General features: G+C 53.2%; 1 protein-coding gene across 1 annotated transcript in view; it reads left to right on the top strand.

The window, feature by feature from the left end:
- Positions 1-11,560: 11,560 nt before the first annotated feature.
- The window catches only part of LOC142772347 (uncharacterized), a 47,972-nt gene continuing 33,400 nt past the window's right edge, over positions 11,561-26,132 (top strand). The window contains exons 1-2 of the mRNA XM_075874542.1: positions 11,561-11,596; positions 17,680-17,862. Of these exons, the coding sequence (XP_075730657.1) occupies positions 11,561-11,596; positions 17,680-17,862 (219 nt within the window). The remainder of the gene's footprint in view (positions 11,597-17,679; positions 17,863-26,132) is intronic.

Here is a 26,132-nt window from a genome sequence, read left to right as displayed (position 1 = left end):
CGCCAAAAAAGAAGCGAGACTCGTGACTCGTGTGGCGCGAGACATGAGGAATTCCAGAATGCCTGAACTCCTTGCCTGGCTTGACGCTGCAACGGCGACTCTGCCTACGCCTGTGTCCCAAATAAAAGCTGTGATCTCTGCACGGGCTCATTGCTGCCGTCTTGCCCCTCCTTCCTCAACATTTTCTCCTTCCCCTCCTTCAGCAGCTGACTTTATCCCGTACGTCTCGTCCGTTCATTACCCCAAAATGTAGCGCTACGCTAGATTTTGCCAGCTGGCCGTGCCGAAAAAGAAGCGAGCGGCGTGACTCGTGTGGCGCGAGACATGAGAAATTTCAGAATGCCGGAGCTCCTTGTCTGGCTGGACGCTGTAACGGCGACTCCGCCTACGCCTGTGTCGCAACTAAAGGCTGTGATCTCGGCACGAACTGATCATCACCCTCTCGCCTCTCCTTCCTCAACATCCTCTCCTTCCATTCCTTCAGCAGCTCACTTCCCCCTGCACGTCTCGTCTGTTCATTTAACCCAAATGTAGCGCCACGCAAGATTTGGCCATCTGGCCGCGCCAAAAAAGAAGCGAGCCGCATGACTCGTGTGGCGCGAAACATGGGAATTTTTAGAATGCCTGAGCTCCTTGTCTGGCTGGACGCTGTAACCGCGACTCCGCCTACGCCTGTGTCACAACTAAAGGCTGTGATCTCGGGACGGGCTGATCATCATCGTCTCGCCTCTCCTTCCTCAACATCCTCTCCTTCCTTTGCTTCAGCAGCTCACTTCCCCCTGTACGTCTCGTCCGTTCATTTAACCCAAATGTAGCGCCGCGCTAGATTTGGCCAGCCGGCCGCGCCAAAGAAGAAGCGAGCCTCGTGACTCGTCTGGCGTGAGACATGGGAAATTTTAGAATGCCTGAGCTCCATGCCTGGCTGGACGTTGCAATGGCGAATCCGCCAGCGCCTGTGTCCCAAATAAAAGCAGTGATCTTGGCACGGGCTGATCATCACCGTCTCGCCTCTCCTTCCTCAACATCCTCTCCTTCCTTTCCTGCAGCTAACTTCGCCCTGTACATCTCGTCCGTTCATTTAACCCAAATGTAGCGCCCTGCTAGATATGGCCAGCCGGCCGCGCCAAAAAAAAGAAGCGAGCCGCGTGACTCTTGTGGCGCGAGACATGAGGATTTTCAGAATGCCTGAGCACCTTGCCTGGCTGGACGCTGCAATGGCGACTTCGCCTACTCGTGTGCCCAAATAAAAGCTGTGATCTCGGCACGGGCTCATCGCCGCCGTCTCACATCTCCTTCCTCAACATCCTCCCCTTCCCTTCCTTCAGCAGCTCACCTCCCCCTGTACGTCTCGTCCGTTCATTTAAAGCATATGTAGCGCCACGCTAGATTTGGCCAGCTGACCGCACCAAAAAAGAAGCGAGCCTCGTGATTCGTGTGGCGCGAGACATGAGAAATTTCAAAATGCCTGAGCTCCTTGCCTCGCTCGGCGCTGCAACGGCGACTCCGCCTGCGCCTGTGTCCCGAATAAAAGCGGTGATCCCGGCACGGGCTCATTGCTGCCGTCTCGCCTCTCCTTCCTCAACATTTTCTCCTTCCCCTCCTTCAGCAGCTCACTTCCCCCTGCACGTCTCGTCCGTTCATTTAACCCAAATGTAGCGCCACGCAAGATTTGGCCATCTGGCCGCGCCAAAAAAGAAGCGAGCAGCATGACTCGTGTGGCGCGAGACATGGGAATTTTTAGAATGCCTGAGCTCCTTGTCTGGCTGGACGCTGTAACCGCGACTCCGCCTACGCCTGTGTCGCAACTAAAGGCTTTGATCTCGGCACGAACTGATCATCACCGTCTCGTCTCTCCTTCCTCAACATCCTCTCCTTCCCTTCCTTCAGCAGCTCACTTCCCCATGCACGTCTCGTCCGTTCATTTAACACAAATGTAGCGCCACGCAAGATTTGGCCATCTGGCCGCGCCAAAAAAGAAGCGAGCAGCATGAATCGTGTGGCGCGAGACATGGGAATTATTAGAATGCCTGAGCTCCTTGTCTGGCTGGACGCTGTAACCGCGACTCCGCCTACGTCTGTGTCCCAACTAAAGGCTGTGATCTCGGCACGGGCTGATCATCACCGTATCGCCTCTCCTTCCTCAACATCCTCTCCTTCCTTTCCTTCAGCAGCTCACTTCCCTCTGTAGGTCAAGTCCGTTCAGTTAACCCAAATGTAGCGCTGCGCTAGATTTGGCAAGACGGCCGCGCCAAAAAAGAAGCGAGCCTTGTGACTCGTGTGGCGTGAGACATGGGAAATTTTAGAACGCCTGAGCTCCTTGCCTGGCTGGACGCTGCAATGGCGAATCCGCCAGCGCCTGTGTCCCAAATAAAAGCAGTGATATCGGCACGCGCTCATCGCTGCCGTCTCGGCTCTCCTTTATCAACATCCTCTCCTTCCCCTCCTTCAGAAGCTGACTTCCTCCCGTACGTATTGTGTGTTCGTTCAACCCATGTGTAGCGCCACGCTAGATTTGGCCAGCTGGCAGCGCCAAAAAAGAAGCGAGCCGCGAGACTCGTGTGGCGCGAGACATAAGAAATTTCAGAATGCCTGAGCTCCTTGTCTGGCTGGACGCTGCAACAGCGACTTCGCCTACGCCTGTGTCCCAACTAAAGGCTGTGATCTCGGCACGGGCTGATCATCACCGTCTCGCCTCTCCTTCCTCAACATCCTCTCCTTCCTTTCCTGCAGCTCACTTCCCCCTGTACGTCTCGTCCGTTCATTTAACCCAAATTTAGCGCCCTGCTAGATTTGGCCAGCCGGCCGCTTCAAAAAAACAAGCGAGCCGCGTGACTCTTGTGGCGCGAGACATGAGGAATTTCAGAATGCCTGAGCACCTTGCCTGGCTGGACGCTGCAACGGCGACTCCGCCTACGCCTGTGTCCCAAATAAAAGCTGTGATCTTGGCGCGGGCTCATCGCCGCCGTCTCACCTCTTCTTCCTCAACATCCTCTCCTTCTCCTCCTTCGGCAGCTCACTTCCCCCTGTACGTCTCGTTCATTCTTTTAACCCACATGTAGCGCGACGCCAGATTTGGCCAGCTGGCCACGCCAAAAAAGAAGCGAGACGCGTGACGCGTGTGGCACGAGACATAAGGAATTTCAGAATGCCTGAGCTCCTTGCCTGGCTTGATGCTGCGAAGGCGACACCGCCTACTCGTGTGTCCCAAATAAAAGCAGTGATCCCGCCACGGGCTCATTACCGCCGATTTGCCTCTCCTTCCTCAACACCCTCTGCTTCCCCTCCTTCAGCAGATGACTTCCTCCCGTACGTCCCGTCTGTTCGTTTAACCCATATGTAGCGCCACGCTAGATTTGGTCAGCTGGCCGCACCAAAAAAGAAGCGAGCCACATGACTCGTGTGGCGCGAGACATGAGAAATTTCAGAATGCCTGAGCTCCTTGTCAGCCTGGACGCTGCAACGGCGACTTCGCCTACGCCTGTGTCCCAAACAAAAGCTGTGATCTCGGCACGGGCTCATCGCCACTGTCTCGCCTCTCCTTCCTCAACATCCTCTCCTTCCCCACCTTCGGCAGATGACTTCCTCTTGTACGTCCCGTATGTTCGTTTAACCCATATGTAGCGCCATGCTAAATTTGGTCAGCTGGCCGCACCAAAAAAGAAGTGAGCCGCGTGACTCGTGAGGCGCGAGACATGAGAAATTTCAGAATGCCTGAGCTCCTTGCCTGGCTTGACGCTTCAACGGCGACACCGCCTACGCCTGTGTCCTAAATAAAAGCTGTGATCTCGGCACGGGCTCATCGCCGCCGTCTCGCCTCTCTTTTCTCAAACTCCTCTGCTTCCCTTCCTTCAGCTTCTCACTTCCCCCTGTACGTCTTGTCCATTCTTTTAACGCATATGTAGCGCCCCGCTAGGTTTGGCCAGCCGGCCGCGCCAAAAAAGAAGCGAGACTCGTGACTCGTGTGGCGCGAGACATGAGGAATTCCAGAATGCCTGAACTCCTTGCCTGGCTTGACGCTGCAACGGCGACTCTGCCTACGCCTGTGTCCCAAATAAAAGCTGTGATCTCTGCACGGGCTCATTGCTGCCGTCTTGCCCCTCCTTCCTCAACATTTTCTCCTTCCCCTCCTTCAGCAGCTGACTTTATCCCGTACGTCTCGTCCGTTCATTACCCCAAAATGTAGCGCTACGCTAGATTTTGCCAGCTGGCCGTGCCGAAAAAGAAGCGAGCGGCGTGACTCGTGTGGCGCGAGACATGAGAAATTTCAGAATGCCGGAGCTCCTTGTCTGGCTGGACGCTGTAACGGCGACTCCGCCTACGCCTGTGTCGCAACTAAAGGCTGTGATCTCGGCACGAACTGATCATCACCCTCTCGCCTCTCCTTCCTCAACATCCTCTCCTTCCATTCCTTCAGCAGCTCACTTCCCCCTGCACGTCTCGTCTGTTCATTTAACCCAAATGTAGCGCCACGCAAGATTTGGCCATCTGGCCGCGCCAAAAAAGAAGCGAGCCGCATGACTCGTGTGGCGCGAAACATGGGAATTTTTAGAATGCCTGAGCTCCTTGTCTGGCTGGACGCTGTAACCGCGACTCCGCCTACGCCTGTGTCACAACTAAAGGCTGTGATCTCGGGACGGGCTGATCATCATCGTCTCGCCTCTCCTTCCTCAACATCCTCTCCTTCCTTTGCTTCAGCAGCTCACTTCCCCCTGTACGTCTCGTCCGTTCATTTAACCCAAATGTAGCGCCGCGCTAGATTTGGCCAGCCGGCCGCGCCAAAGAAGAAGCGAGCCTCGTGACTCGTCTGGCGTGAGACATGGGAAATTTTAGAATGCCTGAGCTCCATGCCTGGCTGGACGTTGCAATGGCGAATCCGCCAGCGCCTGTGTCCCAAATAAAAGCAGTGATCTTGGCACGGGCTGATCATCTCCGTCTCGCCTCTCCTTCCTCAACATCCTCTCCTTCCTTTCCTGCAGCTAACTTCGCCCTGTACATCTCGTCCGTTCATTTAACCCAAATGTAGCGCCCTGCTAGATATGGCCAGCCGGCCGCGCCAAAAAAAAGAAGCGAGCCGCGTGACTCTTGTGGCGCGAGACATGAGGATTTTCAGAATGCCTGAGCACCTTGCCTGGCTGGACGCTGCAATGGCGACTTCGCCTACTCGTGTGCCCAAATAAAAGCTGTGATCTCGGCACGGGCTCATCGCCGCCGTCTCACATCTCCTTCCTCAACATCCTCCCCTTCCCTTCCTTCAGCAGCTCACCTCCCCCTGTACGTCTCGTCCGTTCATTTAAAGCATATGTAGCGCCACGCTAGATTTGGCCAGCTGACCGCACCAAAAAAGAAGCGAGCCTCGTGATTCGTGTGGCGCGAGACATGAGAAATTTCAAAATGCCTGAGCTCCTTGCCTCGCTCGGCGCTGCAACGGCGACTCCGCCTGCGCCTGTGTCCCGAATAAAAGCGGTGATCCCGGCACGGGCTCATTGCTGCCGTCTCGCCTCTCCTTCCTCAACATTTTCTCCTTCCCCTCCTTCAGCAGCTCACTTCCCCCTGCACGTCTCGTCCGTTCATTTAACCCAAATGTAGCGCCACGCAAGATTTGGCCATCTGGCCGCGCCAAAAAAGAAGCGAGCAGCATGACTCGTGTGGCGCGAGACATGGGAATTTTTAGAATGCCTGAGCTCCTTGTCTGGCTGGACGCTGTAACCGCGACTCCGCCTACGCCTGTGTCGCAACTAAAGGCTTTGATCTCGGCACGAACTGATCATCACCGTCTCGTCTCTCCTTCCTCAACATCCTCTCCTTCCCTTCCTTCAGCAGCTCACTTCCCCATGCACGTCTCGTCCGTTCATTTAACACAAATGTAGCGCCACGCAAGATTTGGCCATCTGGCCGCGCCAAAAAAGAAGCGAGCAGCATGAATCGTGTGGCGCGAGACATGGGAATTATTAGAATGCCTGAGCTCCTTGTCTGGCTGGACGCTGTAACCGCGACTCCGCCTACGTCTGTGTCCCAACTAAAGGCTGTGATCTCGGCACGGGCTGATCATCACCGTATCGCCTCTCCTTCCTCAACATCCTCTCCTTCCTTTCCTTCAGCAGCTCACTTCCCTCTGTAGGTCAAGTCCGTTCAGTTAACCCAAATGTAGCGCTGCGCTAGATTTGGCAAGACGGCCGCGCCAAAAAAGAAGCGAGCCTTGTGACTCGTGTGGCGTGAGACATGGGAAATTTTAGAACGCCTGAGCTCCTTGCCTGGCTGGACGCTGCAATGGCGAATCCGCCAGCGCCTGTGTCCCAAATAAAAGCAGTGATATCGGCACGCGCTCATCGCTGCCGTCTCGGCTCTCCTTTATCAACATCCTCTCCTTCCCCTCCTTCAGAAGCTGACTTCCTCCCGTACGTATTGTGTGTTCGTTCAACCCATGTGTAGCGCCACGCTAGATTTGGCCAGCTGGCAGCGCCAAAAAAGAAGCGAGCCGCGAGACTCGTGTGGCGCGAGACATAAGAAATTTCAGAATGCCTGAGCTCCTTGTCTGGCTGGACGCTGCAACAGCGACTTCGCCTACGCCTGTGTCCCAACTAAAGGCTGTGATCTCGGCACGGGCTGATCATCACCGTCTCGCCTCTCCTTCCTCAACATCCTCTCCTTCCTTTCCTGCAGCTCACTTCCCCCTGTACGTCTCGTCCGTTCATTTAACCCAAATTTAGCGCCCTGCTAGATTTGGCCAGCCGGCCGCTTCAAAAAAACAAGCGAGCCGCGTGACTCTTGTGGCGCGAGACATGAGGAATTTCAGAATGCCTGAGCACCTTGCCTGGCTGGACGCTGCAACGGCGACTCCGCCTACGCCTGTGTCCCAAATAAAAGCTGTGATCTTGGCGCGGGCTCATCGCCGCCGTCTCACCTCTTCTTCCTCAACATCCTCTCCTTCTCCTCCTTCGGCAGCTCACTTCCCCCTGTACGTCTCGTTCATTCTTTTAACCCACATGTAGCGCGACGCCAGATTTGGCCAGCTGGCCACGCCAAAAAAGAAGCGAGACGCGTGACGCGTGTGGCACGAGACATAAGGAATTTCAGAATGCCTGAGCTCCTTGCCTGGCTTGATGCTGCGAAGGCGACACCGCCTACTCGTGTGTCCCAAATAAAAGCAGTGATCCCGCCACGGGCTCATTACCGCCGATTTGCCTCTCCTTCCTCAACACCCTCTGCTTCCCCTCCTTCAGCAGATGACTTCCTCCCGTACGTCCCGTCTGTTCGTTTAACCCATATGTAGCGCCACGCTAGATTTGGTCAGCTGGCCGCACCAAAAAAGAAGCGAGCCACATGACTCGTGTGGCGCGAGACATGAGAAATTTCAGAATGCCTGAGCTCCTTGTCAGCCTGGACGCTGCAACGGCGACTTCGCCTACGCCTGTGTCCCAAACAAAAGCTGTGATCTCGGCACGGGCTCATCGCCACTGTCTCGCCTCTCCTTCCTCAACATCCTCTCCTTCCCCACCTTCGGCAGATGACTTCCTCTTGTACGTCCCGTATGTTCGTTTAACCCATATGTAGCGCCATGCTAAATTTGGTCAGCTGGCCGCACCAAAAAAGAAGTGAGCCGCGTGACTCGTGAGGCGCGAGACATGAGAAATTTCAGAATGCCTGAGCTCCTTGTCTGGCTGGATGCTGCAACGGCGACTTCGCCTACGCCTGTGTCCCAAATAAAAGCTGTGATCTCTGCACGGGCTCATTGCTGCCGTTTCGCCTCTCCTTCCTCAACATTTTCTCCTTCCCCTCCTTCAGCAGCTGACTTCATCCCGTACGTCTCGTCCGTTCATTACCCCAAAACGTAGCGCTACGCTAGATTTTGCCAGCTGGCCGTGCCGAAAAAGAAGTGAGCCGCGTGACTCGTGTGGCGCGAGACATGGGAATTTTCAGAATGCCTGAGCTCCTTGTCAGGCTGGACGCTGCAACGGCGACTCCGCCTACGCCTGTGTCCCAAATAAATGCTGTGATCTCGCCACGGGCTGATCACAGCCGTCTCGCCTCTCCTTCCTTAACATCCTCTCCTTCTCTTCCTTCAGCAGCTCACTTCCCACTGTACGTCTCGTCCATTCATTTAACGCATATGTAGCGCCACGCTAGATTTGGCCAGCCGGCCACGCCAAAAAAGAAGCGGGCCGCGTGACTCGTGTGGCGCGAGACATGAGAAATTTCAGAATGCCTGAGCTCCTTGCCTGGCTTGACGCTTCAACGGCGACACCGCCTACGCCTGTGTCGCAACTAAAGGCTGTGATCTCGGGACGGGCTGATCATCATCGTCTCGCCTCTCCTTCCTCAACATGCTCTCCTTCCTTTCCTTCAGCAGCTCACTTCCCCCTGTACGTCTCGTCCGTTCATTCAACCCAAATGTAGCGCCGCGCTAGATTTGGCCAGCCGGCCGCGCCAAAGAAGCGAGCCTCGTGACTCGTCTGGCGTGAGACATGGGAAATTTTAGAATACCTGAGCTCCTTGCCTGGCTGGACGTTGCAATGGCGAATCCACCAGCGCCTGTGTCCCAAATAAAAGCAGTGATCTCGGCACGGGCTGATCATCACCGTCTCGCCTCTCCTTCCTCAACATCCTCTCCTTCCTTTCCTGCAGCTAACTTCGCCCTGTACATCTCGTCCGTTCATTTAACCCAAATGTAGCGCCCTGCTAGATATGGCCAGCCGGCCGCGCCAAAAAAAAGAAGCGAGCCGCGTGACTCTTGTGGCGCGAGACATGAGGAATTTCAGAATGCCTGAGCACCTTGCCTGGCTGGACGCTGCAATGGCGACTCCGCCTACTCGTGTGTCCCAAATAAAAGCTGTGATCTCGGCACGGGCTCATCGCCGCCGTCTCACATCTCCTACCTCAACATCCTCTCCTTCCCTTCCTTCAGCAGCTCACCTCCCCCTGTACGTCTCGTCCGTTCATTTAACGCATATGTAGCGCCACGCTAGATTTGGCCAGCTGACCGCACCAAAAAAGAAGCGAGCCTCGTGATTCGTGTGGCGCGAGACATGAGAAATTTCAAAATGCCTGAGCTCCTTGCCTGGCTCGGCGCTGCAACGGCGACTCCGCCTGCGCCTGTGTCCCGAATAAAAGCGGTGATCCCGGCACGGGCTCATCACCGCCGTCTCGCCTCCCCTTCCTCAACACCCTCTCCTTCCCCTCCTTCGGCAGTTGACTTCCTCCTGTACGTCAGGTCTCTTCGTTTAACCCATATGTAGCGCAACGGTAGATTTGGCCAGCTGGCCGCGAAAAAAGAAGCGAGCCGCGTGACTCGTGTGGCGCGAGACATGAGAAATTTTAGAATGCCTGATCTCCTTGTCAGCCTGGACGCGACAACGGCGACTCCGCCTACGCCTGTGTCCCAAATAAAAGCTGTGATCTCGGCACGGGCTCATCGCTGCCGTCTCACCTCTCCTTTCTCAACATCCTCTCCTTCACCTCCTTCGGCAGCTGACTTCCTCCTGTAGGTCACGTCTGTTCGTGTAACCCATATGTAGCGCCACGCTAGAATTGGCCAGCTGGCCGCGCCAAAAAAGAAGCGAGCCGCGTTACTCGTGTGGCGCGACACATGAGAAATTTCCGAATGCCTGAGCTCCTTGCCTGGCTTGACTCTGCAATGGCAACTCCGCCTACACCTGTGTTCCAAATAGAAGCTGTGATCTCGGCACGGGCTCATCGGCACCCTCTCGCCTCTCCTTCCTGAACATCCTCTCCTTCCCCTTCTTCAGCAACTGACTTCCCCTGTACGTCACGTCTGTTCGTTTAACGCATATGTAGCGCCACGCTACATTAGGCCAGGTGGCCGCGCAAAAAAAGAAGCAAGCCGCGTGACTCGTGTGGCGTGAAACATGCGAAATTTTCGAATGCCTGAGCTGGTTGCGTTGCTGTACGTTGCAACGGCGACTCCACCTACGCCTGTGTCCTAAATAAAAGCTGTGATCTCGGCACGGGCTCATCGCCACCGTCTCACCTCTCCTTCCTGAACATCCTCTCCTTCCCTCCCTTCAGCAGCTCACTTCCCCCTGCATGTCTCGTCCGTTCATTTAACCCAAATGTAGCGCCACGCAAGATTTGGCCATCTGGCCGCGCCAAAAAAGAAGCGAGCAGCATGACTCGTGTGGCGCGAGACATGAGAATTTTTAGAATGCCTGAGCTTCTTGTCTGGCTGGACGCTGTAACCGCGACTCCACCTACGCCTGTGTCGCAACTAAAGGCTGTGATCTCGGCACGAACTGATCATCACCGTCTCGTTTCTCCTTCCTCAACATCCTCTCCTTCCCTTCCTTCAGCAGCTCACTTCCCCATGCACGTCTCGTCCGTTCATTTAACCCAGATGTAGCGCCCTGCCAGATATGGCCAGCCGGCTGCGCCAAAAAAAAAGAAGAGAGCCGCGTGACTCTTGTGGCGTGAGACATGGGAAATTTTAGAATGCGTGAGCTCTTTGCCTGGCTGGACGTTGCAATGGCGAATCCGCCAGCGCCTGTGTCCCAAATAAAAGCAGTGATCTCGGCACGGGCTGATCATCACCGTCTCGCCTCTCCTTCCTCAACATCCTCTCCTTCCTTTCCTGCAGCTAACTTCGCCCTGTACGTCTCGTCCGTTCATTTAACGCATATGTAGCGCCACGTTAGATTTGGCCAGCTGACCGCACCAAAAAGAAGCGAGCCTCGTGATTCGTGTGGCGCGAGACATGAGAAATTTCAAAATGCCTGAGCTCCTTGCCTGGCTCGGCGCTGCAACGGCGACTCCGCCTGCGCCTGTGTCCCGAATAAAAGCAGTGATCCCGGCACGGGCTCATCACCGCCGTCTCACCTCCCCTTGCTCAACACCCTCTCCTTCCCCTCCTTCGGCAGAGGACTTCCTCCTGTACGTCAGGTCTCTTCGTTTAACCCATATGTAGCGCCACAGTAGATTTGGCCAGCTGGCCGCGAAAAAAGAAGCGAGCCGCGTGACTCGTGTGGCGCGAGACATGAGAAATTTTAGAATGCCTGAGCTCGTTGCGTGGCTGTACGTTGCAACGGCGACTCCGCCTACGCCTGTGTCCCAAATAAAAGCTGTGATCTCGGCACGGGCTCATCGCTGCCGTCTCACCTCTCCTTCCTCAACATCCTCTCCTTCACCTCCTTCGGCAGCTGACTTCCTCCTGTACATCACGTCTGTTCTTTTAACCCATATGTAGCGCCACACTAGAATTGGCCAGCTGGCCACGCAAAAAAAGAAGCGAGCCGCGTGACTCGTGTGGCGCGACACATGAGAAATTTCCGAATGCCTGAGCTCCTTGCCTGGCTTGACGCTGCAATGGCGACTCCGCCTACACCTGTGTTCCAAATAGAAGCTGTGATCTCGACACGGGCTCATCGGCACCCTCTCGCCTCTCCTTCCTCAACATCCTCTCCTTCCCCTTCTTCAGCAGCTCACTTCCCCTGTACGTCACGTCTGTTCGTTTAACCCATATGTAGCGCCACGCAAGATTTGGCCAGCTGGCCGCACCAAAAAAGAAGCGAGCCTCGGGAGCCGTATGGCACGAGACATGACAAATTTCAAAATGCCTGAGCTCCTTGCCTGGCTGGACGTTGCAACGGTGACTTCGCCTGCGCCTGTGTCCCAAATAAAAGCAGAGATCCCGGCACGGGCTCATCGCCGCCATCCCGCCTCTCTTTCCTCAACACCCTCTGCTTCCCCTTCTTCAGCAGCTCACTTCCCCTGTACGTGTCGTCCATTCATTTACCCCAAATGTAGCGCCACGCTAGAATTGGCCAGCTGGCCGCGCCAAAAAGAAGCGAGCCGCGCGACTCGTGTGGCGCGAGGCATGAGAAATTTTAGAATGCCTGAGCTCCTTGCCTGGCTGGACGTTGCAATGGCGACTCCACCTGCGCCTGGGTCCCAAATAAAATCTGTGATCTCGGCACGGGCTCATCGCCGCCATCTCGGCTCTCCTTCATCAACATCCTCTCTTTCCCCTCCTTCGGAAGCTGACTTCCTTCTCTACGTCTCGTCCGTTCATTTAACCCATATGTAGTGCCACGCTACATTTGGCCAGCTGGCCGCGGCAAAAAAGAAGCGAGCCTCGTGACTCGTGTGGCGCGAGACATGAGGAATTTCAGAATGCCTGAGCTCCTTGCCTGGCTTGACGCTGCAAAGGCGACACCGCCTACGCCTGTGTCCTAAATAAAAGCTTTGATCTCTTTACGGGCTCATGGCTGCCATCTCGCCTCTCCTTCCTCAACACCCTCTCCTTCCCCTCCTTCAGCAGCTCACTTCCCCTGTACGTCTCGTCCGCTCATTTAACCGAAATGTAGCGCCACGCTAGATTTGGCCAGCTGGCCGCGCCAAAAAGAAGCGAGCAGCGTGACTCGTGTGGCGCGAGGCATGAGAAATTTTAGAATGCCTGAGCTCCTTGTCTGGCTGGACGTCGCAATGCGACTCCACCTGCGGCTGGGTCCCAAATAAAATCTGTGATCTCGGCACGGGCTCATCGCCGCCGTCTCGGCTCTCCTTCATCAATATCCTCTCTTTCCCCTCCTTCGGAAGCTGACTTCCTCCTCTACGTCTCGTCCGTTCATTTAACCCATATGTAGCGCCACGCTACATTTGGCCAGCTGGCCGCGCCAAAAAAGAAGCGAGCCTCGTGACTCGTGTGGCGCGAGACATGAGGAATTTCAGAATGCCTGAGCTCCTTGCCTGGCTTGACGCTGCAAAGGCGACACCGCCTACGCCTGTGTCCTAAATAAAAGCTTTGATCTCTTCACGGGCTCATCGCCGCTATCTCGCCTCTCCTTCCTCAACACCCTCTCCTTCCCCTCCTTCAGCAGCTCACTTGCCCTATACTTCTCGTCCGTTCATTTAACGCATATGTAGCGCCATGCTACATTTGGCCAGCTGGCCGCGCCAAAAAAGAAGCGAGCCGCGTGACTCATGTGGCGTGAGACATGACGAATTTCAGAATGCCTGAGCTCCTTGCCTGGCTTGACGCTGCAACGGCGACACCGCCTACGCCTGTGTTCCAAATAAAAGCTGTGATCTCGGCACGGGCTCATCGCTGCCATTTCACCTCTCCTTCCTCAACATCCTCTTCTTCCCTTCTTTCGGCAGCTCACTTCCCCCTGCACGTCTCGTCCGTTCATTTAACGCATATGTAGCGCCACGCTAGATTTGGTCAGCTGGCCGCGCCAAAAAACAAGCGAGCCTCGGGAGCCGTATGGCGCGAGACATGACAAATTTCAAAATGCCTGAGCTCCTTGCCTGGCTGGACGTTGCAACGGCGACTTCGCCTGCGCCTGTGTCCCAAATAAAAGCAGAGATCCCGGCACGGGCTCATCGCCGCCATCCCACCTCTCTTTCCTCAACACCCTCTGCTTCCTCTTCTTCAGCAGCTCACTTCCCCTGTACGTGTCGTCCATTCATTTACCCCAAATGTAGCGCCACGCTAGATTTGGCCAGCTGGCCGCGCCAAAATGAAGCGAGCCGCGCGACTCGTGTGGCGCGAGGCATGAGAAATTTTAGAATGCCTGAGCTCCTTGCCTGGCTGGACGTTGCAATGGCGACTCCACCTGCGCCTGGGTCCCAAATAAAATCTGTGATCTCGGCACGGGCTCATCGCCGCCGTCTCGGCTCTCCTTCATCAACATCGTCTCTTTCCCCTCCTTCGGAGGCTGACTTCCTCCTCTACGTCTCGTCCGTTCATTTAACCCATATGTAGCGCCACGCTACATTTGGCCAGCTGGCCGCGCCAAAAAAGAAGCGAGCCTCGTTACTCGTGTGGCGCGAGACATGAGGAATTTCAGAATGCCTGTGCTCCTTGCCTGGCTTGACGCTGCAAAGGCAACACCGCCTACGCGTGTGTCCTAAATAAAAGCTTTGATCTCTTCACGGGCTCATCGCCGCCATCTCGCCTCTCCTTCCTCAACACCCTCTCCTTCCCCTCCTTCAGCAGCTCACTTGCCCTGTACTTCTCGTCCGTTCATTTAACACATATGTAGCGCCACGCTAGATTTGCCCGCTGGCCGCGCCAAAAAGAAGCGAGCCGCGTGACTCGTGTGGCGTGAGGCATGAGAAATTTCGGAATGCCTGAGCTCCTTGCCTGGCTAGACGTTGCAAGGCCGACTCCGCCTGCGCCTGTGTCCCAAATAAAAGCTGTGATCTCGGCACAGGCTCGTCGCCGCCGTCTCGGCTCTCCTTCATCAACATTCTCTCCTTCCCCTCCTTCAGAAGCTGACTTCCTCCTGTACGTCTCGTCCGTTCATTTAACCCATAGGTAGCGCCACGCTACATTTGGCCAGCTGGCCGCGCCAAAAAAGAAGCGAGCCTCGTGACTCATGTGGCGCGAGACATGAGGAATTTCAGAATGCCTGAGCTCCTTGCCTAGCTTGACGCTGCGAAGGCGACACCGCTTACGCCTGTGTCCTAAATAAAATCTGTGATCTCGGCACGGGCTCATCGCCGCCGTCTCGCATCTCCTTCCTCAACACCCTCTCCTTCCCCTCCTTCAGCAGCTCACTTCCCCTGTGCATCTCGTCCGTTCATTCAAACCAATTGTAGCGCCACGCTACATTTGGCCAGCTGGCCGCGCCAAAAAAGAAGCGAGCCTCGTTACTCGTGTGGCGCGAGACATGAGGAATTTCAGAATGCCTGTGCTCCTTGCCTGGCTTGACGCTGCAAAGGCAACACCGCCTACGCGTGTGTCCTAAATAAAAGCTTTGATCTCTTCACGGGCTCATCGCCGCCATCTCGCCTCTCCTTCCTCAACACCCTCTCCTTCCCCTCCTTCAGCAGCTCACTTGCCCTGTACTTCTCGTCCGTTCATTTAACCCATATGTAGCGCCACGCTAGATTTGCCCGCTGGCCGCGCCAAAAAGAAGCGAGCCGCGTGACTCGTGTGGCGTGAGGCATGAGAAATTTCGGAATGCCTGAGCTCCTTGCCTGGCTAGATGTTGCAAGGCCGACTCCGCCTGCGCCTGTGTCCCAAATAAAAGCTGTGATCTCGGCACAGGCTCGTCGCCGCCGTCTCGGCTCTCCTTCATCAACATTCTCTCCTTCCCCTCCTTCAGAAGCTGACTTCCTCCTGTACGTCTCGTCCGTTCATTTAACCCATAGGTAGCGCCACGCTACATTTGGCCAGCTGGCCGCGCCAAAAAAGAAGCGAGCCGCGTGACTCATGTGGCGCGAGACATGAGGAATTTCAGAATGCCTGAGCTCCTTGCCTAGCTTGACGCTGCGAAGGCGACACCGCTTACGCCTGTGTCCTAAATAAAATCTGTGATCTCGGCACGGGCTCATCGCCGCCGTCTCGCATCTCCTTCCTCAACACCCCCTCCTTCCCCTCCTTCAGCAACTCACTTCCCCTGTGCATCTCGTCCGTTCATTCAAACCAATTGTAGCGCCACGCTAGATTTGGCCAGCTGGCCGCGCCAAAAAGAAGCGAGACGCGTGGCTCGTGTGGCACGAGACATAAGGAATTTCAGAATGCCTGAGCTCCTTGCCTGGCATGACGCTGCACTGGCGACTCCACCTGCGCCTGGGTCCCAAATAAAATCTGTGATCTCGGCACGGGCTCATCGCGGTCGTATCGCCTCTCCTTCCTCAACATCCTCTCCTACCCCTCCTTTGGCAGCTTACTTCCTCCAGTGCGTCTCGTCCGTTCTTTTAACCCATCTGTAGCGCCACGCCAGATTTGGCCAGCTGGCTGCGCCAAAAAGAAGCGAGCCGCGCGACTCATGTGGCGCGAGACATAAGGAATTTCAGAATGCCTGAGCTCCTTGCCTGGCTTGACGCTGCAACGGCGACACCGCCTACGCCTGTGTCCTAAATAAAAGCTATGATCTCGGCACGGGCTCATCGCCGCCGTCTCGCCTCTCCTTCCTCAACATCCTCTCCTTCCCCATCTTCGGCAGCTGACTTCCTCCTGTGCGTCTCGTCCGTTCTTTTAACCCATATGTAGCGCCACGCCAGATTTGGCCATCTGGCTGCGCCAAAATAGAAGCGAGACGCGTGGCTCGTGTGGCACGAGACATAAGGAATTTCAGAATGCCTGAGCTCCTTGCCTGGCTTGAAGCTGCACTGGCGACTCCACCTGCGCCTGGGTCCCAAATAAAATCTGTGATCTCGGCACGGGCTCATCGCCGCGTCTCGGCTCTCCTTCATCAACATCCTATCCTTCCCCTCCTTCGGCAGCTTACTTCCTCCAGTGCGTCTCGTCCGTTCTTTTAACCCATATGCAGCGCCACGCCACATTCGGCCAGCTGGCTGCGCCAAAAAGAAGCGAGCCGCGTGACTCATGTGGGGCGAAGCATGAGAAATTCTAGAATGCCTGAGCTCCTTGCCTGGCTTGACACTGCAACGGCGACACCGCCTGCGCCTGTGTCCCAAATAAAAGCTGTGATCTCGGCATGGGCTCATCGCCGCCGTCTCGCCTCTCCTTCCTCAACATCCTCTCCTTCCCCTCCGTCGGCAGCTGACTTCCTCCAGTGCGTCTCGTCCGTTCTCTTAACCGATATGTAGCGCCACGCCAGATTTGGCCAGCTGGCTGCGCCAAAAAAGAAGCGAGACGCGTGTCTCGTGTGGCGCGAGGCATGAGAAATTCTAGAATGCCTGAGCTCCTTGCCTGGCTGGACATTGCACTGGCGACTCCACCTGCGCCTGGGTCCCAAATAAAATCTGTGATCTCGGCACGGGCTCATCGCCACCGTCTCGGCTCTCCTTCATTAACATCCTATCCTTCCCCTCCTTCGGCAGCGGACTTCCTCCAGTGCGTCTCGTCCGTTCTTTTAACCCATATGTAGCGCCACGCCAGATTTGGCCAGCTGGCTGCGCCAAAAAAGAAGCGAGACGCGTGACTCGTGTGGCACGAGACATAAGGAATTTCAGAATGCCTGAGCTCCTTGCCTGGCTTGACGCTGCAACGGCGACACCGCCTACGCCTGTGTCCTAAATAAAAGCTGTGATCTCGGCACGGGCTCATCGCCACCGTCTCGCCTCTCCTTCCTTAACATCCTCTCCTTCCCCACCTTCGGCAGCTGACTTCCTCCTGTGCGTCTCGTCCGTTCTTTTAACCCATATGTAGCGCCACGCCAGATTTGGCCAGCTGGCTGCGCCAAAATAGAAGCGGGACGCGTGGCTCGTGTGGCACGAGACATAAGGAATTTCAGAATGCCTGAGCTCCTTTCCTGGCTTGAAGCTGCAACAGTGACACTGCCTACGCCTGTGTCCCAGATAAAAGCTGTGATCTCGGCACGGGCTCATCGCGGCCGTATCGCCTCTCCTTCCTCAACATCCTCTCCTTCCCTCCTTCGGCAGCTGACTTCCTCCTGTGCGTCTCGTCGGTTTTTTTAACCCATATGTAGCGCCACGCCAGATTTGGCCAGCTGGCCGCGCCAAAAAAGAAGCGAGACGCGTTGCGTGCGATTATGTCGTAGATGGTAGAGCCGAGTGTGGATTGGTGATGCAGCTCAATGCGAGAACCGTGTTTGTTGACTAACTCCTCATTGTTCTCTTCTTCGAAAGGCACAATCCCTTCGTTTCTTCATTTCCTGCGCAATTATAACATTGCATTATGTATTACAACTATGACTAGACCAATTTTATTTGCCCCAACACAAATGGAAATAAATATATCTCTTCATGTCTTGTATTACGTATTTCTAAACATTTGCATCTGGTCTCACTCAGCTGCGTGATTTCGTTTCGTCGCAACAGGCGGCGTGCGTGCACCGGTTGACCACGTACGTGCCACCCGTGTACATGAACTCACCGATTCCTCGCCAGTACAAGGCACTCGCTTGGGTCGTGGGTGGCGCTGGCCTGCTCCAAATTCCCATGGGCATCTTCTCTTGCATCGTGGAGAACATACGCGTAAGAACTGAAAAATCTATATACGCATGTACCTACAGGCGTTGTAGGTAGCAAGCATATGCTGTCTTTCAGAACAGCTCATAAGCAGGGTAACACTTCAATGAGAACGTTTTTTTGCGTGTCCGTTTTACCCACTCTTATACACGTTCCAACTGCTGGCTGCTTTGCCTTAACTCATATCTAATGCATTATAAGCATGAGGGTTCGTTCTCAAAGTTCTTATAGCGAAGCGAAACTGGCTAGGCTCTTTTGATTCTTTAGCTACGCGCAGCTGATTGGTTGCTCTCCTGCCGACGAAACGAGTTTGGTATACAACGCAGTACAATCCACCAAGCAAAGCCAAGAAGCGTATGTTGAAAAAATAAATGAAAAAAATATAGCTGTGCCTAAGACGAGACACCAGAATAAAAGGGAGCAACACGGTGGCTGTTATCGGCCAGTGCACTTCGTTTCTGGTGTCTAGTCTTTAGGGCAGTTATACTTTTCAATTAAGCAAAGCCATCACAAGAAACCTCAATACATGTTATGATTAAAAAACGGAGAGCTGCGGCTTAGCTCAGCAAGGCCCGGTTGGGAAATGAAAAGCTTTTTGACCTGGTTACGCTTGTTTAGAATCGTAGCAGAAGCACAATTCACCAACCATACGATATTGCTACCTGAACGTTGCGTATGCGTACCGTTCTCAATATCGTCGCTTCATCAGTTTTCGAAGCCATCGACGCAGTCGCATCCAAGTCAATCTCTGCCATTCGCAAGACTTGTTGCTGTCTTTCTGCACGCTTCTTTCATCATTTCACGTGCCCACTTACGAGGTAGACAGTGCACTCTGGCGCTTGATCAGGCCAGAAGCCGCAGCGACGACTGCTTTTATGCCCATGTCACAATAAAGACTAAGACGATGGCACGGCTTAGTCAGCCGATGTCACTTCTCTTTTTTCCTTTTTTGGTGACCTAAGAAGCAAGAATCAGCAACCAGCGCTTAATCCCTGCCGCTTAGCCGCTGTTACAGCCTTGATCAACACTACTGAAAAAAACATCCATCATAGGAATGGTGGATTCCACCATCCAACATTTATGTGGATTATGGTGGTGGAAATGTTGGTGGCACATGGTGTATGGTGGCGTACGGTGGAGCGTACGGTAGATGGCGAGCTCCAGCCGGGAAAGGTGGAGTGCGAAGCAGCGTCAGGTCCACTGTGGCGAGCTGCCACTAAAGAAATATTAAAAATATTTGTATAAAAACGATGTAAAAAGCACTCGTGAAAAATAAGGTGCGACCACGCGGAATCTAGCCTGCCAATTTCAGATTTTCAACTGAGCACACTAACCATTGCGCCACGCCGACTGATGGCAACCTCGGTGTTAAAGGAGTAGTCAACTCGCAAACTTACTGTTTAACTTCAGTTCTGATTGTCGCTTACTCGAGATGAACGGGATCTGCACCTGCTCCTAAAATTTACACATTTGGTAAACACAAACAACTGCTGCCTGTAACGATTGCCACTGCGATAATGGCGACAGCGCTATGTGTTTGTTCAATTTACAACCGCAAGGACAAAAAAGCAACTCAGTGGACAGAGGAGCAGATAGAGTTTATCGGCGGTTACTGCCAACATTAATATCCATTTCTCGCTCCTTCCAAAGGGCAATATCTGTTCAGGCTTCCTAATGCTTCTATGCGCATTCGATAGATACGCCCACACAATTGATTGTGACGTTTTTCGCGCAAAGTTTAGCGCTGTCGTGTCAGTTCAACGTTCTTGTTCTGTTGTTATTTAGGAGCAACTATATAACGACTTGGCCAAAATGAATGCAGTGTGCCAGAAACAATATGCAATAATATTGGTTCAGTGAGCATACAATTTGACAAATCTGTGCTCTCGCATAAGAGCCAGCGAAGCGCCAGCGAGTGCGACCGGCGGCTGTCGGTGAGGTGAGGCGTATTTTTGGTGGAAGTGCTGCAAGCGCGTCGCTTCGATGTTTGTCGCAACTTGGTGGGACACCACACTCAATAAAAAAAGGCTTCATTTAGGTTAAATGATATTACAGCTTTTTAGACGAGTAAAAATTGTCATTTTTACTCGTCAAAATTGTGTATTCTGAAATTCAAAAGCGCTGATAACACTTGTACGGCCTCAGTCGGTAGGACTAAACTTTGGTGGTAATCGTGGTCGTAGAACAGAAGGGTGAAAGTCAAATTCGCTGGGGCTCGTCTCGACGCATGTCGAAAGTGAAAGATTATGCACATTCACACACACTTTGTTGACTAGAAAGTATGGCCCAAGCAATGGAGTGTGCAAAAATTACCAGAGTGGCGTTTCTAGTGTGGCGACATCGAGTGACCACTGAGTGCTGCTCTAAAATTTAAAGAGCGATTGCGAACTGGAGCTCACTTGTACCTTGACAATTGCGCACTGATGCACATCATTTATTGTCACTGTTCACAGTGGCACCTCTAGTCTTCCATCACCCATTAAAGAACGATCAAACATATATGGTCGCGTGTTGCCTTACGCAAACGCAGTGGCCCCCACTGATTCGCAAGGGAACAATTGTGGCGTAATAAGCCCTTTACAGTTGTATTTAGATTAGAGATTCTACGATAATTTCAAGCAGCTGGTCGGGCACAGTTCATTCACGGCACGGTTGAGGCATGCACCAAGACCGACGCTAGGTTAATTGAGAAGGTGACTCGAACCGCTATCAGTTCGCACGCTTGAGGTCGAAGCTCAAGCACCCTTCCTGTTTTGTTATTGTGTTTGTAGCTGTTGTATAAACGTTCTCACCAAATCTATATAATACTCAGCAGCGGCACTTCCACCATATCTGCCAAATCATGTCGCATATAATAATAATAAAAATACTAATATTACAATCTAATGGCTATTTTTGTGTGAACGACAATAGGACCTCTCGGATAGTGTGCAAGCTATAGGAAAATTTCCGACGATCGTCCGTCTTCTAGCTCGAAACTGCCGGGTGAAAGAGACCGGGGGCCATAAATATGCGCTGCTCAAGCTGTTCATAGCAACTCCTATTTAGGGCCCTGCAACTGCGTAACCATATTTAAAAGGAAATAAATTAATTAACAAACAAACCAGGTGCGTCAAGGGTAGTCGTCATACTGCGGTCACCGCTGTTGAAACCCGGCACAAAGCAAGTCGGCGTACCTCCCTGTAGATAAATATGCTCCTCCTCACTACGGTTAATACATTAGAAACGCATTTTCGTGCAAGCAGCCGCGCAGTGCCAAACAGCCTGAAACGTGACGTGTGAATACGGCGCACCGTTCGCGGTAACCGCTTGTCGCCGCCGATCAAAACATGTGTTGGCCGAGGGAGCAAAATCAGAGCGCAGCGCTGCTGGTTCTCGCTACCACAATGCGCCCCGCCTTTCCGCTGGACCTCTGTAACCGAGTTGTTTTTTTTACAGTAACGTTGTGGCAGCTGTTATAGACGTCAGACTCTGAGGCGGCACTGTGAAAAACGCTGCCACCAGCGCCCCCATCACCACGCTGGTCATAAATGGGTAGTGCAAAGAGTGCCATCTACAAGAGAACGTGCCCAGACCCTGTCTTGTTGGTCTTGAAGCGTGGTTTCGTGAAAATTAAGGAACTGGCAAGCTCCTTCTTTCAATTAGATCACGGTGTTTGGCACGCGAGTTTCAGAATATCGTGACAAGTCGCACTTTTTCTTTGCACATTTCGTCCCTCGGGAAGTGTGGAATAATAATTTACTCACGTTAGAAACGTCGCTTTTCTCTTTAAATTAATTAGAATTTCTTAGTGGAGTACATTTTTTCTTCTTTCTTCTTCAGTCCTAAGCATTCTGAAGCATCATCTAACCGTTGTTGTACTGCCTGCGGTATCGGCCTATCTGAATTTCGCTACCATTCGCGTTGATTGCACTGTGTCACAGAACGAGCGCTAAAAATAGGCGCGCCGCCAAATTCTTGCGATAACGCGCGGGAGAGACGTCGCGAGGACAAAAGAAAAAAAAGAAAACAAACATCCAAGGCTCCCCGGGCGCGCGCTCTCCCCTCGGAAGCGTGGCTTCGCTGACGAACCTCCTCACCCCACATCGGCGGCCAATAAGCCCTAGAAAGTTCCAGAAGGAAAGGGGCGTGTATGCCGGGTTGAGTCATCCGTCGGGGACGGCCCCCGTACAGTCTCGCGCCTCTCCCCAGCCTTCGCTGCGTATCGCGCCGACGAAATGACGAGAACTTTCTGGAATGTCACGCGGAAGGTATTTAACCGAGCAGCTGAGACGAGAGATCAGGAGAAGACGGAAGTTAGCGCCAGAGCGCGTAGGGATTCCGCCGTGTAGTCGGCGAAGGTTTTGTCCGTAGCGACAAAGCAGGAGAAGAAGAAAATTTCCACCTTAGGGGTGAAGTCTCGAGCTACAGGCAAGAGCGTGCGTTTACCGCTATCGAGCGAAGACGTGTGGCAACAGCTGCGTGTGTGAAGCCGACGTGTTTCCGGCGAAGAAGTTTGAAGCTTGGATAGAGGCCAACTGAAGACGCGAGGTTTCCTGGAAGAGAAACCTCGGCGAGGTTTCCTAAAGAGAAACTTCAGGGGGCAGCGGAACGACAACAACGCTCGACTTTGAGTGAGTGATTCTCGGAAGAGCATCATTCAGACTTTTGTTCCAAAGACTTTGGACTGAATAGGTTTTCTATCTCTTTAGTCTTTAGGTGTCTTGGTTGTTCAATGCATGCGACTGCATTCTAGTGTGTATTGTTGTCTGTGTCCGTTGTTTTGAGTGTGGCTGATTGTACTGTGTAGTACGTTGGTTGATTGGTGACATATTGTACTCAACTATTGAGGAGTGTGCATACTTGTGTATTGTTTTCGATCTGCAAATATTGAGAATATACATTTGTTTGTTTATCAACTCTCGGCTCTGACTTGTTCTTTGGGCCACAGCCGGCGTCTGCTGGCGTGCCAATAAGGACCACTTCTAAATTGTCCACGCTTTCGTGGTGCGGTTCGGGGGGCCGATACTTCGGCCCTTGGAATTAGCCCGGCGATCGCCTCCCTAATTAACGGGACCTGTGTGTGACAATTAATCTGGCGTCCGTGACAGGACCTTTTGGTGCACAGTGTGTCCAAAGTAGTGAGAAAGAGCCTCGAGTTGTTGATAGTGCTATCGGAACGATTTTGTGTGTTGCTCAGTGTTCTCGTTAACGAGTGCAGGAGAGTGTTTTGATAGACTGATTTAGAGCAGATACTTTTTGCACGCGGCAAGGTTTTATTTGCGAGACACAATGGATCTCAAAAAGTTAGTCGCTCTTGGTGAGAAGATGGGTCTTTCTGGCGCCGAACTACGGAAGTGGGTCACCCAGAAAGAAAAAGAAGAAAAAGAGAGAGCCAAGGAAGAAAAAGCAGCTGAGTTGGAACGAGAGAGGTTGGCAGCTGAGAGGGCGAAGGAAGAAAAAGCAGCTGAGTTGGAGAGAGAAAGGCAGGCCGCTGAAAGGGCGAAGGAAGAAAGAGAGCAACAATTGAAGTTGGAGTTGGAGAGAGAAAAGCTTGCAGCTGAAAGGGCGAAAGAAGAAAGAGAGCAGCAATTGAAGTTGGAGCTGGAGAGAGAGAAGTTGGCAGCCGAAATGGCGAGAGAAGAAAGAGAAGCGAGGGAGAGACAGCTGAAGGAAGAAAGAGAAGCGAGGAAGCGACAGCTGAAAGAAGAAAGAGAAGCGGAGATGGCTGAAAGGGAACGGCAGCGGCAGCACGAGATGGAACTCGAGCGGCTCCGTTTGCAACAGCAAAGTGAAACTCCCATCCAAGCTAGAGTTGAAAGCAGCGAACGGGGAGATCACGGCTTCCGCTTGAACCCAAGCAAGCTGCTCGTAGCGTTTGATGAAAGGAAGGACGACCTAGACACGTACCTCCACAGATTTCAGACGATTGCGAGGAGCCAGAATTGGCCTGAACAGCAATGGGCAACTGCTTTGAGTACTTGCTTGAGTGGTGAAGCGCTCAGTGTGTACGGTAGGCTGACGCCGACCGATGCAGCCAACTATTCCTAGGTGAAAGCTGCTTTGCTAAAGCGATTTAGATTTACTGTGGAAGGATTCCGGGACAGATTTCGGACAGGAAAGCCAGCTGATGGTGAGACGGCTACGCAGTATGCCGCCCGACTTTGCCATTATTTCGACAGATGGATTGAACTTTCAGGGACAGCACAGGAGTACGATGAGCTTAGAGAGCTTCTAATTAGAGAACAATTTCTTACTAGTTGCCACCCAAGCCTGTCGCTGTACTTGAAAGAGAGGAGAGCTAAGTCACTTGAAGACATGCTTGAATTAGCTGATCAATTCTTGGAAGCGCAAGGTGGCACTAATTTGGCCAAAATCAAGAAGGAGTGTCCCGAGGATTCGAAGAAATCGGCTCCCGAGGAAAAGAAGCGTGCACCGGAGAACATTTCACGATGTTTTCTGTGTACCGAGTGGGTCACCGTGCTAGCCACTGCCAACTAACTTCACGAGCCCCACGGTTGTAAAATGTTTCAAATGTGGTCAGACTGGGCACAAAGCATACGCATGTCGAAACGGAGCGAGTCAAACTCACCAGGTATCCTGTGTGCAAGCGGCACCGAAATCCGGTGATAATGCCGTCACCGATGGATTTGTAGAGTTGAAAAGTGGGGAGAAAATTCCTATTGTGGGTGCGGTAATGGCAAAACAGCCAACCGGTGTTTCGAAGGGAATGCCAACGCTACCTGGAAAAGTTGCAGACAAAAAGATTACGGTGTTAAGAGATACCGGCAGCTCCACTGTTATCGTGCGGAGAAATCTGGTGCGGGAAAGTGAGTTAACTGGCAAAATGAAATCGGTTTGCCTAATTGACCGTACGGTTCGGATGCTTCCCGAAGCAGAGATTGAGGTGGAAACCCCGTACTTCAGCGGGAAGGTTACCGCTCTATGTATGACGACCCCCTTTACGACCTTGTCATCGGAAACATTGACGGGGCGCGAGGACCGAATGATCCGGAATGTTTGGGAGAAGACCCTAAGATAGAGCCCTCGCCAACCCAGCGACCGCGAGATACAGTGGAGGAGCATCCCGTGACGGATCTCACTAGAGCCCAAGGTGAACCCGCGGCGCAAGAGACAGCGAATGAGAAGATGATCGAGTTGAATGAGTTCACGTGCTGGGCAGCTGGACGTACGTCGGCCCGACCTCAACCGACAGACAGTGTAAAGGTGACGAAGTCGGCCAGCCAGGCCCAATGTCGTGACATGAACAAGCGGGTGACAGGATCGGTTGAGCGTTATCACCTGTTAACAGTGTACGAAGTGACAACGATGGCTGAGACGCCGCCTCAGACCCCGTCGTTGGAAAAGGCTCGCCGAAAAAGAACAAGAAAAACCAAGAAGAGATCGAGCGAGCACCGCAAGAAAGGACGCAAGCGCAGCTCGAAATACACAGGATAGGTGCTGAGGTGGAATCGGAGTGTGTTTGGCAGGGCTGGGTGACATATGTTGTGTTAATGTTCTTGTTATCCTGTGTTACGAGTGTATGTCGAGCGAGTCAAAGTGTTCTGTGCGATGATGTAATGTATAGTGTTGTATATTTGTTGTAAATACAGAACTTTGAACGTTTGTATTGTTTGGAATGTGTGATGAAGTGTTGTAGTCATGTACCTGTGGCTATATTTCATGTGTTGTGGAATTGAACTACAATGTACAATTGTATTGAGTGATCTATTGTGAATGTGAAGTGTCATGAGCGACGGTTTGTGTTACAGTCTTTCAGAATGTGTGGTGACTGTTCGCGCTCGTTTGTGTGGTTTTGAATATTATGAGATAATATTCTTAAAGTGGGGGGCAGTGTCACTCAACGAGCGCTAAATATGGGCGCGCCGCCAAATTTTTGCGATAACGCGCGGGAGAGACGTCGCGAGGACAAAAGAAAAAAAAAGAAAACAAACGTCCAAGGCTCCCCGGGCGCGCGCTCTCCCCTCGGAAGCGTGGCTTCGCCGACGAACCTCCTCACCCCACATCGGCGGCCTAGCAAGCCCTAGAAATTTCCAGAAGAAAAGGGGCGTGTATGCCGGGTTGAGTCATCTGTCGGGGACGGCCCCCGTACAGTCTCGCGCCTTTCCCCACCCTTCGCTGCGTATCGCGCCGACGAAATGACGAGAACTTTCTGGAATGTCGCGCGGAAGGTATTTAACCGAGCAGCTGAGACGAGAGATCAGGAGAAGACGGAAGTTAGCGCCAGAGCGCGTAGGGATTCCGCCGTGTAGTCGGCGAAGGTTTTGTCCGTAGCG

Source organism: Rhipicephalus microplus, chromosome 9 (genome assembly GCF_043290135.1).
Source record: "Rhipicephalus microplus isolate Deutch F79 chromosome 9, USDA_Rmic, whole genome shotgun sequence".
Classification (NCBI taxonomy): Eukaryota; Metazoa; Arthropoda; class Arachnida; order Ixodida; family Ixodidae; genus Rhipicephalus; species Rhipicephalus microplus.
The sequence above is the reverse complement of the archived record's forward strand: the minus strand, read 5'-3'. Positions and strand labels throughout refer to the sequence as shown.